The following is a 12,974-nucleotide window of genomic DNA, read 5'->3' on the forward strand; positions in this document are numbered from 1 at the left end:
CTTAAGTTTTCCTGCAGAATCTTCCATGCCATCTCATTATTTTCTCACTATTTTTACCTAAGCAACACTAACAGCTTGCTTTTGCATTTACACTTTGCATATTCTGCTCCTGAGCTTCAGTAAAACTAATATGGTGGTTTTTCAGTGCCCTGTTTCAGTGCAAGCACGTGGCTGAACTATCCAAGCTTCTGTTAACTGCTGCAATTTCTAGGCTTTCTAAATGAGTATAGGGCATAGAAAAAAGAAGCAGACTTTTTTTTTTTTTTTTAAAGACAGCCTCAGAAGTTTAGGAGTTGAATTAAATTTAATGCACTTCTGAATGAACTCATATAACACACTCAAATAGTGAACTCATTGAAATCAAAGCTTAGTTTTAGCTGAAAGTGTTTTTCTTTTATTGCAAGATAGAATTTCAGCTAATTGGAAGTAATACATTATATTTAATTTAGTGAAAGCCACTGTAGCTAGGAACACATTAGGCAAACCTTTTGCTTAATTCCAAAGTTACACTAAAAGGCAAATTAGTATATAAATATACTACCAGGTTTTTCTGATTCATCAATAATTAATTCCCATGAAAGGGATGAGAAGAAAACACACTTGTGCTCTGTTACTCCTGCACTGAAAATCCTTAAGTACTGTTTTATCCTCTCATTTGATATATCCATTATGAAACTGCTAAAAAACTCCATTCCTGCTTCTCTGGCCATGTCTCCTCTGCTCTATATATGTCTGCTGTCTTTCAGCATTTCTTTTTCTCTCTCCTCCAGGGTTCTCTGAAGTTCTGTAAATGTGCAGAATTCTGTAACATATTCTGATAATATGTAGCACGAAGGACTAACTTTGGAAGCAGAAAGATATGATTAAATTTCTGACATTGAGCGTATGCTCAAGAGCACCATAACTATAATAATGTCACTTGCTTGCCCAGATCACAGCTTTGTGACCTCCTCTTTCTTCCCATATGTGATTACAAGGTAACACAGTACTTTTTATCCATTGACAATTTTACTTTACTTTACACATGCAGTTTGTGACGAGGTGACCTCTTCCATCTATGTTGAAACATCACATAGAAGGTTCCCAAGCTTTTCCTACACATAACTCCACCTGCAGCTGTATGTTTCATTTCTGCTAGACATACAACCCTAAAATACTAGCATGAACAGGGGACTGTTGTCTGGCTCATTGTTCCACAAAGGAACCACATTTCCAAACTTTCTCTGTTCATTACAAAAGTAAGTATTGAGCAGACTGAAAATGATGTTACTTGGTGGGAGCAATATCAACCATTTGTTCATGGAAGACTTGCAAGTCAAAACTTTCCTGTTCAGCTTTAAATCAGCATGTGCATTTACTAAAGTCTTTGTAGACAGGAAGACAAAGGAGAAGGTAGGAATGATAAAAACATCAACAACCTCTAAAATTAACAGGAAAGGAATAATGGGAAACACAGTGTGCCTTGAGCATGCAGTTAGAGGGGTAATACATGCTCAAAGAGTTTTTTAAAGGATTTTTTCTGGAACCTGGTGCACAGTTTTTCTTTATTTGTGAACTGAGAGCTTCCTACTGTGCTCGTAGGAGTATGTCACAGTAGGCAGGAAGTTCTAATGCACTACAATGTGTTAAAGTAATATCAACAACAGCAAAATAATGTGGCAATGTGGGAGCCTCAGCATGCATTCATGCCAAATGGTTCATGTTGAAATGGAAAACACAAAGATTAATTTTCAGTGACAAAAGAAAATCAATATTTAAAATCAATGCCAGTCATGGGAAAGAGTGAAAATAAGTAACAAAAGACCACAAGGCACCTTTGGGAACACTCAAAAGAAAAATGCAATAAATAGAAAAGCATTACACCGAAACAAAAGCCTCTTTGTCCCATACTAGGGTAGATTTGCAAGTCAAAATCAGAAACCATACTGATACTAATTTATCATGCTTCCACGTAGAGCCACTTCTAAAAATCTAAAGAAAACTTAGGTGTCTCTTAAAGTTCGTCGCTAACACCAGCCTAATGCCTGCCTGTCTTGCCCATCTACTATGGTTTAGCCTTATTCTACTTGACTTTTAACTACTATGCATCTGCTATATTCAAGAGCCTCTTGCAGATCCCAGATCTTTGTGCACATGCTGGTTTTTGCCATGTGCCCAGTGGAAAGGAAGGGAGGCTCTTGGGAAAGAAAATAGGGGGTGCCCTGGCAAGCATAGTGGCTCTCACCTGCCCAACAGTTTAGACATACCAAGGCACACACTACTGGACAGGATTCTGAACCTCTGTAATCCCCTCTTTGCAGATCAGCTGTCACACAAGTGTAAAGATATAGAATCATAGAATTGGCTGGGTTGGAAGGGACCTCAGAGATCATCAAGTCCAACCCTTGATCCACTACTGCTGCAGTTACCAGACCATGGCACTGAGTGCCACATCCAGTCTCTTTTTAAATATCTCCAGGCATGGAGAATCCACCACTTCCCTGGGCAGCCCATTCCAATGCCTGATCACCCTCTCTGTAAAGAAATTCTTTCTAATGTCCAACCTAAACCTCCCCTGGCACAACTTGAGACCGTGCCCTCTTGTCTTGCTGAGAGTTGCCTGGGAAAAGAGACCAACCCCCCCCTGGCTACCCCCTCCTTTCAGGGAGTTGTAGAGAGTGATGAGGTCTCCTCTGAGCCTCCTCTTCTCCAGGCTGAACAGCCCCAGCTCCCTCAGCCTCTCCTCATAGGATCTGTGCTCGAGTCCCTTCACCAGCCTGGTTGCCCTCCTTTGGACCTGCTCCAGGACCTCGATATCCTTCCTAAACTGAGGGGCCCAGAACTGGACACAGGACTCAAGCTGTGGCCTCACCAGAGCTGAGTACAGGGGAAGAATCACCTCCCTGGACCTGCTGGCCACGCTGTTCCTGATACAGGCCAGGATGCCATTGGCCTTCTTGGCTACCTGGGCACACTGCTGGCTCATGTTCAGCTTCCTGTCAATCCAGACTCCCAGGTCCCTTTCTGCCTGGCTGCTCTCAGCCACTCTGTGCCCAGCCTGGAGCTCCCCATGGGGTTGTTGTGGCCAAAGTGCAGGACCCGGCACTTGGCCTTGTTGAACCTCATCCCGCTGGAATCAGCCCAATGGTTAGCCTGCTTATTAATTTTACCTAATTTAGTGGCTTGGTGCAACAATGACAGATTTGTGTGAAAGCAAAGTGAGTTACAATGGTCCTGCACAAGGCCTGTAGAGGATCCTTGTCTGGACCATCACTTGCTGAGGACTCACACCAAAGCTGCATTGCTCCATGTGCCACTGCAGTCCTGTACCTAGGCTAGCAAAGCTCAGGCTGAAACACCTGAGCTGGTCTGTGGGGGCAAGCACGATTGTACAAAGGGCAAACTAGAAAAACACAAAAAAGCTTAGTCCAAGAGAAATGTCTCCTAAAACATGTATTAGAAAAGTTTTTATGTTACATACCACACATAAATTTCATTATTCTTTCCTCCATCACTCCCACTTTAGAGACCTGGATGTATCTATTTGCAAACCTGAGTATCTTATTGGAATGCCTCTCAAGTAGTTAGGTTTATACATTACTCTAAACATATCAGGGGGAGGGGGAGAAGGGGTAGGGAAATTATACTTTTCCAGTAAACTAAAAATACCTAATAAGTAGTTTTCTCCAGGTCTACAGGCAATTTGTGCTTGGCCACCAATCAAACTCCTGTCTCCAGAGTCTCCCTCTATTCCCTTAGCCACTAGGCTATTTCCTCTCCCAATACACAGCAGAGTTTGTTGAGGAAGTAAATTCTAAATAACTCAATGCACTGAATAAGTGGAGTTTCAACAAAGCACTGACCCAGACCCATGTAACTATTGCAATAGAACTTTTAATAATCTTGTCTTTTGTATTTGGAGCAGTAATATTTACACAGCCCAAGGGGGGGTAAAAAAAATCAAACATCGCAAAATTTAATTAAAATGATACAGGGCAACAGAGAGTCTTCACTAGCTTTTTTTAAATACTCCATACTTCACAGGATATTGAATGACAACATACTTTTCTAATAAAGGTCAGAAGGATGTATATTAATTGAATATGTCCTAAATGCAGTATATATATTCTCCAATCTGATTAACTCTTTCCTAGATTCAGATTTATGAACCATGTTCCTCTTATGGAACAAAACTCACTCAAACCTCTAGAAAATTACTACCACACTGCTCACTAAGCATTTAATGCATAAGGATGTCTTTAATATATTGCAAAGGCTTTAAATACATGAATTTTTTAGGAAGTCTATTTTTTATTTACTTTGGATTGATAGAACTAAAATAATGAATGAAGGGGAGATAAATAAAGGTGTGTGTTTTCATCCAGAGTTTGAGAGTTTGCTTTCTTTCGGCTTGTCTATATTTCATAGGAATAAAGTCTATTTTGGGCACTATCTTAATAAAATAATATTTTAACACACTGCTTTCCTTTAGTTTGCTTTCCTTGAATTGACATCCAGCAAAGTGATAGATTACTGGAAACCCTGCAGATGTTGCACAAAGGGAAAAAGAATAAACAGAGGACTACTAGTTGAGCTGCAGTTTTAAAAAGCTGCAATGCCTGCTCAGGCAGAAGGTTTTTGTTCATTGGAATACAATTTACTGAGTTTTCACATGACTCCTAAAAGGGCCAAGAATGCAATACTACTGAAAAAGCCAGACCAGGTAATTTAGATGATCTTAACTTTCACCTGGAGGAGCTCCCATTGTGAGTTCAGGTACATTTTTATCCACATACCTGAGACTGTGACTTGAGAGCACTACAAATGGGCTTTGAGCCACCTGCTCTAGTGGAAAGTGTCCATTTGCAGTGGGGATGTAAACAGATGATCTGTAATACCCCTTCCAACCCAAACCATTCTATGATTCTAGGATATGATGTTCCTGTTGCTGTCAAAATCAAGAATTAAATATGGGAAGAATTAAATACGGAATTTCTCAGGCTGGAAAAGACCTTCAAGCTCATTGAGTCCAGCCTTGTTCTAACCTTATTACCTAATGACTGCCACTAAACGATGTCCCCAAGCACCACATCCAGGTGATCTTCAAACACATTCAGGGATGGAGAAACACATTCAGGGATGGAGAGTGGCAGTGGTTTGACAAAGCAGAGATATTTGAGAATGAACAGTTTGTGGAGGGGAGAAAAGGTGCTTGGCAGCTTAGTGTTAAGCAGTGTACATGCTGCCAACAAGTATTTTATTTTACACATTAAAGGAAATATAACCAAAACTGCCAGCAAACATCATGCTATCAGATTGCTATGGCTTTCTACTCATTCTACTAAAGCAAGTTTGTTTCTTCCAGAAGTGACATTATTTAACTTGCAGATAAAAATTTGAGCTGCTATATAATGTGCTGTAATAAAAAGAGATTTAAAAAATATCACTTATCTTAGTCTGGATTTATTTCCACAGTGATGACAGACAGTTTTACAAACTCACCTATGTGAGAATATTAAATCTGAGTGTTTCAAACACTGTATGGCTTACTACCTGCATGCCTCTTCTGTGGGCCTTTTTTCAAGTTGGAACAAGAGAAATTAGGTACGTCTGGTTTTACTACGACTAGTCATGTTTCTTAGCATATGTTATTATATCTTGAAATTAATAAAGAATATTTTCTGATGTAAATAACCTAGGAATGGAATCAGTTTGTATACAAAGCCTGAAAGATAAAGGATTATTACTTACAGTATTTTATATTTTTAAAAAATCTAAAATCTTTCTCTTGTGAGCATGCAAAACAGAGACTTTACTAAGAATGATTTTTTCTAATATTCTCCCTTTGCATGTGCTATATCATTTTTGTGGATCTCTGATTTCCAAGAACAAGTCTACACTGCAGAAAGCTATGGATTTAAATAAATTTATAATTAAAATATTGTAGTTATTTGTCACCACAGTCCCATTATACCAACATTTCTGCTGCTAGTTACACACACTGATTTATTAAAAAGCAATGTCATACCTGTAGGCAGGCAGGAGCTCTGCCTTGGGGTTTATTCACATCAACAGCCACAAGCTGCCAACCTCCAGCAGCATCTTCATGAAACATCTTGAAAAGGAAAACTGTTGTCAGAAATATTTTCTGTGCCAATACAAGTGAAATCTAACACATTTCCCTTAAGGGGCTATATACATTTTCATGATAGCTAGTTTAAAACAAGAGGGAAATATTTCTTAAACTGCTATAGAAAAAAAATCAGCTTGCTCCATTTCCAACATTAATAGATTCTGAATTTTACTCTGATAATATCAAACACTCTGTGTTCCTAATTAGTCCTAATGTAGAAACCAATGCAATTAATCTCTGATCAGCACCATTAGATGCTGTTCAGTATAAATTTCTTAAAAAGGTGAGATTATTTTGAGGAAATGCAAATACATTGTAACCAAAAAATAAGTCTTCTTGTGCATTTGGAAATAACAGACAACCTCATCCTTTTTGCTGGCAAAATCATTTTACTTCAAGGATCAGAATTAACTTTTGTTGCAGTGATGCATATTTTGAGTATCTGTACCATCCTTCTGTGCTGTTACCCAGACCTTGTAATTCTTGCACATAGCTGGATGATATCCAGGCTCTAATGATGCCAATGGAAAAGTCTCTCTTGAACACAGTGGCATTCACATTTTTCCAATAGACTCTGGAAGTGTAGGTGTAGGCATTCTGGCTCTTTTTTTTTTTTTTCCCCTTAGACATTAAGACATAAAAAGATGAAGACTGCTGGACATCAGGAACAGTGAGAAACCATGTTTGGAAGTGATTAACACTGTGCCTGAAAAATATTCTTGAAAGAAAATGAGACTCCAGCATTTTGAGTTGCCACCTGAGAGTTTGCGTCTTCTGTTCTCAAGTGTGGCCAAGTTCCCACCTCACTCCCTCCTTTTCCTTGACACCCAGCACCAAAACAAGTCACCTTGAGAAAGCAGCAACAGCAGCATGGTTGAAGCTTAAATGGCATCCAGAGAGAAGGGCTCATGAGACTGGGGACAGTGTCACACAAATAGGGTGGAAATGATGCTTGGTCTTTTTGTAGCATCCCTGTAGCAATCTCAGCATTATGTAGCCACTGCACCAGGACCAGTTGCCAACCCAGAGTAGCACTGAGCTACTCCTCTTTATACCATGTTTTAATCTGCAGTACTGAAGTGCTTTACAAGAACCTCCTTTTATCCTTCTCGAGAGAGCCCTTCCTCGACTTTGACTCTCAGACACTCGTTTTCTTTTCTATAGAACTAAGTTTCAGGACCAGTTTAATGATTTGTGAAGTGGGCAAATGAAGAAGATATTGTTGCTTTTTCTCAAGGTTATTTCATACAAAAAATAAGCAAGGTTTTAACTTTCATCTGGTGCTTTGAACAAGAAACCCTGCAAGAAATTCTCTGTCCCTCTTAATACAGAAAAAAAGATAAATTGTTTTTGTAGTCAGTAAGCTGGGCTCCCTTTATGTCCTATTATGCCAGTGACTCAAGGAACAAAGTAACCATTCACTTCTCTGCAGCCAACATCCTATGTTCATTTTGCATAATGCAATTTATATTCAATGTGTTTGTATTCTTTCAAATGATGACATTGTTTTGGGAATTTCTTTTATCCTTGAAAATCCTTAATGTTGGCTGCTCCTGGAGTTTCTCTACACTGATCCATCTACTCCAGCTTCTAGTTCAGAGTATGTTGGTTAAGCCTATATAGCTTAGGAATTTGTTCCATCAAATCATCAGAGATGAAATGAACACTACTTTCCCCAGGCTAAGTATGTGTCATGTGGAAAAGTCCTTTTTTGGATAGATTTTAAATTGATATCACCAAGTCTGCTTTGACAAAGACATATGTAGAATAGAAATTATTGCCACAAAGTCTATTTGAGGTGAAAAATGTAGCAGCAAGCAGAAAAAGACTAGATTTACATATGGATTACAGGAATATCCAAAGGAATATCAGAAAATATTCAATAAATATTTTTAAACACTTAAATCCTCTGGCTTAAGAAAATAAATAATTTCCAGCTACAGAGGTTAAAAAAAAATCTCCCTCCTGGGTATCTTTCTCACATCTGTTTTCCTAAGTGCTTTTTACAGGCAGTGCTGGTGCATCTTACAGATGACAATCTGCACTAGCCTGGAAAAACCTGGCCTTTTGTACAATTTTGGGAGAAATTCAGGACAATTGTGGGAGAATTTAATTATCAATCTGCTAGCCCTTGTTTTTTATACTGGGTCTTTCACATCACCCAGCCCACATGTAGCACCCTTCCCATCATGGTTTCATCCAACCCATAATTTCATATTCAGGGTCTGACTTTCTGTTACTACTTCAGTTATCAGGACAGTTCTTCCATCACCTCACCACCTCATCCCTCCTTGGTCTCAAAATGCTTTTCTTAGTTCCATGACCAGCTTCCCCAAATACTTCAGCCACCCTCTGACTTCTCTTCTTCCAGCTACAAATCTCAATTACAACTTTTCTTCCTTAGCACAGAAAGTTATATTCGATAGCAACCCTAATTCCAAACCCACCAATGACATATAATAAAAAAGCATTATCCTACTTCATTAAAAACACAGTGTTCACATACCCAGTCATACACAGAACCATATTACAGATTTCTATTATCCTTTTTTAAGAAAGCCTAGCTGGGTAATATAACCTAGAATTTAATTTTCTATGCAAATTTATTTATCAACTTTAAAATATATGTAGTTAACATACAAAGTCAAATAAATCAGATAAAATAATAATTAACAGGAATTTGGGGCTTATTATTCATTCATAAACTAAACCAAATCAAGTCCCCAGAGAATCTCAGTGTCTCAGCTGGTTCACCTGGGTGGTGGCAGTTGAAGTAGTACTGCTTCTGGATCCCCACATCTGCTGGAACTGCACTCTGATTTCTGCAAAGGTTTCAATGATGACTGCAATGAAAACATTCTGAAAAAGAAAAAAAATAAGAAAGAAGGACCGACACAAAGCTCAGCAAACAGAAAAGAGTAGAAATTCATTCTAATATGAGCTACATTTCAGACAGGTTTAAAAGAACACATTTTTCAGTACCTTAACGAGCCAGGCCAGAAAGAAAATTAAGGTGATGAAATAGAAATATGAACGCCACCGGGGAAAACTGTCGATTGCTCGGTACATAAGGAACACCCAGCCTTCCTGAGAAGCAGCTTCATAAACAGTAAATATGCTTGTGCCTGTCAGAGGAAAAATGAAAATGTTTGGCATTAAGCCTCCCTTGAAGTTTTCAACATCAGCAAAGAGTAATCTGTTATGTGTTCTGTTCTTGTTTTCTCTAAAAGGTATCAGCTCTCCTCTCCTCCTTCAAAGAGAAGTTCTTCAGGTGTGTTTCCATGTTTCTTCCTTTTGTAACTGAATATGAATTGATTTTTGCATCAGGAGAGACAGACTCCCTTCTGTCCCTGCACACACATGCATAATCCTTTAGATGGGTTCCCTGGCAGTATGCAAATGTCTCCAAAAGCAGAATTTGTCCCATCACATGATTCCAGTAGCATCCATGAGAAAAGGCAGATTTGGTTAAAACTATCAGGATCGAGCATCTACAAGCTACTGAACCATTTTGAAATTCAGGCAGGTAGTCAGGGTAGCCATTTTAACATACATGTGCTGTCTTAAAAATTGTTAAACATTTTTTAAGTTACGTTTTCATCATCACTTTGGGAAGTGGGGAAAGATTTGGAAGAACAGTTACAAAGTTATGGGTGAAGAAGACATTTTTTAATAGAACCTGTAAAGTTACTAATTTTAAAGTTAAGATCCAACCTTATCCTAATGTCTAAGGGACAAAATGCTCCAGGCCAACTTCTCTCTCCTTATCTCTTCAATAAAAGCTTCCCAATACAGACATTAGGTAGGGCTTGTATGGCACACTTGTTTGAAGTATTTTTTTTTTTTTTTCTGAGAAGGAACACAATTAAACTGTGAAACTAAAGCGTGAAATCTCACAAACTGCTGTGAAATCACAGAACTGTCCTACAGACACCTGCTACCTCTGCTCCACTTCTACTTCCTTTCATGAAGTATCTTGTATAAAAAAGAGGGAGTATGAAGAGTACTGCCCTTAACAAAACATAGCAACTGCTAGCAACATACAGACATAAGCATGAAGCAGCTATCTAATCCTGTTCACAGGAAGAGGAATGGTTCTAGTCGGAAATTCGTGAGCCCAGGAGTTTTCCAAAAAGTCACACCAACCTATAAGGAGCTCTGCACTGTTATTCTCCCACTGAATTTGCAGCACTCACATCCTCCTGCCTGAAAACACAGATGGGATGAACCTGGAAGTGGTTTTGTGTTGAGGGGGTCCCTTTTGCATATAAGTCTTCACTGGTATGAAGACACAGGGATGAATGGAATTTTTTCTGTATAAATTTGCTTGTTTGATATGCAGGTGTGTTGAATTGTTAATATGGCCACACTGAGTAGGCAAAAATGTTAATCCTTTCTGTTAATTCTTCCAATTATTGGATTTCTTTTTAACCATACTGTGTATGGTTCTCAAGACCAAGGGACAGAAATAAAAATAAAAGGCAAGAAAAAGCATTCAAGTATAAATAGCAAAACCCTTACTGTTTCTTCAGAGAAGAGAGTGGTCTCTATCAATTCTGAAACACTAGTGATTACTTCATGGGTATTTTGCATTTCAAAAATTCATAAATAATGGTTCAATTATCTAACATTATACTGTTGTTGAACTGATTAAATTATTGAACAAAACAGTGCTACTGAGGACTGGCAGAGATTAGGAAAAGAAAAGGAATCTATTAAAAGTTGCTGGCTAGGAAACGGTAATTAGTCATTACCAATGGGAAAGTCAAAGTGAAGATTAGCAAAATAGAGGGGATGTCATGCAAAGTATTTATAACACATACACTGGGCCATCTGCCACAGTAAAGCAATACTGTGAATGGACAAAAACGCACAATTAACCCAATTAAAATAATATGTGTTAATCTGAGACACTGAAGTAAAAATATGGCTTGTATATAACTGGTGCAGGTGTTCTTGAGGGCATTAGAAAGCAATCACCACTAGAAATATACATCCTTACTTAACATACGTGACTAGAAGTAATAAAGCTTTCAATACTGATGCCAGGAAACATGCTGTTAACTATCTCTATAAATACTGTTTCAATTGGATGCAGAGTAAAGGCATAATAGTAAGGGATCCAACCCCAGGAAATATTTGCTTTCAAAAAGAAAAGTAATTCTTAGCTCACATCTGCCTTCGGGCATTTTTTTGCTTTATTGAAAATTACATTTAAAGACAATGAGCAACCAATTCTATTTTTTCTCAGTATTTAATATCTTTATTTTTATATCTTTAGTTTGTTTATTTATATTGTTTATTTCTTTAATATCAGGGCCAAGAAAATAATCAAAGGGCTGGAGGACCTCTCCTATGATGACAGGCTGAGAGGGCTGGCGTTGTTCAGCCTGGAGAACAGAAAGCTCCAGGGAGATTTTATAGCCTCCCATACAGTATAGGTATATGGCCTTCCAGTACCTGAAGGGGCCTAGAGGAAAGCTGGGGAGGAACTTTTTATAAGGGCATGTGATAACAGGGGTAGTGGCTTTAAACTGAAAGAGGGGAGATCTAAGTTAGATATTAATAAGAAATTCTTTAGTGTAAGGGTGGTGAGATGATGGAACAGGTTGCTCAGGGAAGCTGTGGATGCCCCTTCCCTGAGTGTTCAAGGCCAGTCTGGATGCAGTCTGGTGGGAGGGCTGTTGGAATTAGACGATCTTTAAGGTCCCCTCAGACCCAAAGCCTTCTATGATTCTATGTTCTGACTGTATCTTCCTAAAGCTAATGTGAAAGTCATTAAAAAGACTCTCACAGCAGCATACTTTGTCTTTCTCATAATGTTCCAAGCCATACGGAGGGAGAGAAAGTATTAGAATTTTCGTGACAGTGGGATACATCACAAAAAACCAGGCATGGCAATGCTGACACATTGCTGACACAGACATTTCATTGCTGACACAAATGAAACTTAACTTATGCCCCTTAGATCAAATTGCAAAATTCTCCATTTCCACAGGTGTCACTATTGCATCTGCCAGTGACACAGTGTCTTCCTCTACCAGTTCAGAGGGCTTTAGTCCTGAACACACAGAGCAAGGAGTCCCATGGTTAGGGCACATAAAAGCATAGGACCTCCCGTAGTTTGTATAAGAAGGAATATGGGAGGCAGAGGAAATGAGGGCTTGCAAACCTGCAGAGAATGGATATTGAGATACACAACACGCCCAACATACTTCAAAATGTAGCCATTTTTTGCCAGTGTCCTGAACATGTAGATTCACACAATCTAACTACAGGAATCAGTGAGACATTTCAGTCAGAAAAAAGCTTTAAACCATGAACAGGGTTCCACACACAACTATAATGACATCATTAGTCATCTGTTTAGGAATTAATCTTGCTCAACGTATGCAACATTTTCACTTGCTTCCTACTGTATAGAGCATGCAAGTTAATAATGCATGTTTAGGTATATGGGCAATTCAGCACTGAAATGTGGGGGGTTATGTCTTCCTCAGCACATGTTTCTTTCAGATCTGCTAGCTGGGAGCATTAGGGGCATGGAGGAATTAGGTGCCTGAACACCTAAATCTTCATAATAAAATAAAATTCTACTGGTTTTCATGACTAATCAGGGAGCAAGGTCATCTAGCTCTTCCTTGCTACAGATGAACAGACTAGCAGGCAAAAAAAAGAATTATGAGGCAGAGCACATAGGTGATGTTTTTCCATAGGGAAGTGAAAAAACCTATCCTGCCAAAACCCTGTCTTTTAAGTACCTCAGAAATATAAAAGGTATTTATTTAAAAAAAGACTGATAGTTGACAGAAGACAGGAATGGTATCACTGTGCAGGCATGCTATTTTATATAGTGTGTTTG

At 38.7% G+C, this 12,974-nt stretch overlaps 1 protein-coding gene across 2 annotated transcripts in view; it reads right to left on the reverse strand.

Annotated features, from left to right (window-relative positions):
* Nucleotides 1–12,974, reverse strand: part of NALCN (sodium leak channel, non-selective) — a 228,773-nt gene that overhangs the window by 145,154 nt on the left and 70,645 nt on the right. For both annotated transcript variants that reach the window (XM_071742574.1, XM_071742583.1), the window contains 3 exons: nucleotides 9,095–9,237; nucleotides 8,867–8,971; nucleotides 6,008–6,094 (listed from right to left, as the gene is read on the reverse strand). In XM_071742574.1, coding sequence (XP_071598675.1) covers nucleotides 6,008–6,094; nucleotides 8,867–8,971; nucleotides 9,095–9,237 — 335 coding nt within the window. The remainder of the gene's footprint in view (nucleotides 1–6,007; nucleotides 6,095–8,866; nucleotides 8,972–9,094; nucleotides 9,238–12,974) is intronic.

The sequence above is a fragment of the Heliangelus exortis genome, chromosome 1 (assembly GCF_036169615.1).
Source record: "Heliangelus exortis chromosome 1, bHelExo1.hap1, whole genome shotgun sequence".
Classification (NCBI taxonomy): domain Eukaryota; kingdom Metazoa; phylum Chordata; class Aves; order Apodiformes; family Trochilidae; genus Heliangelus; species Heliangelus exortis.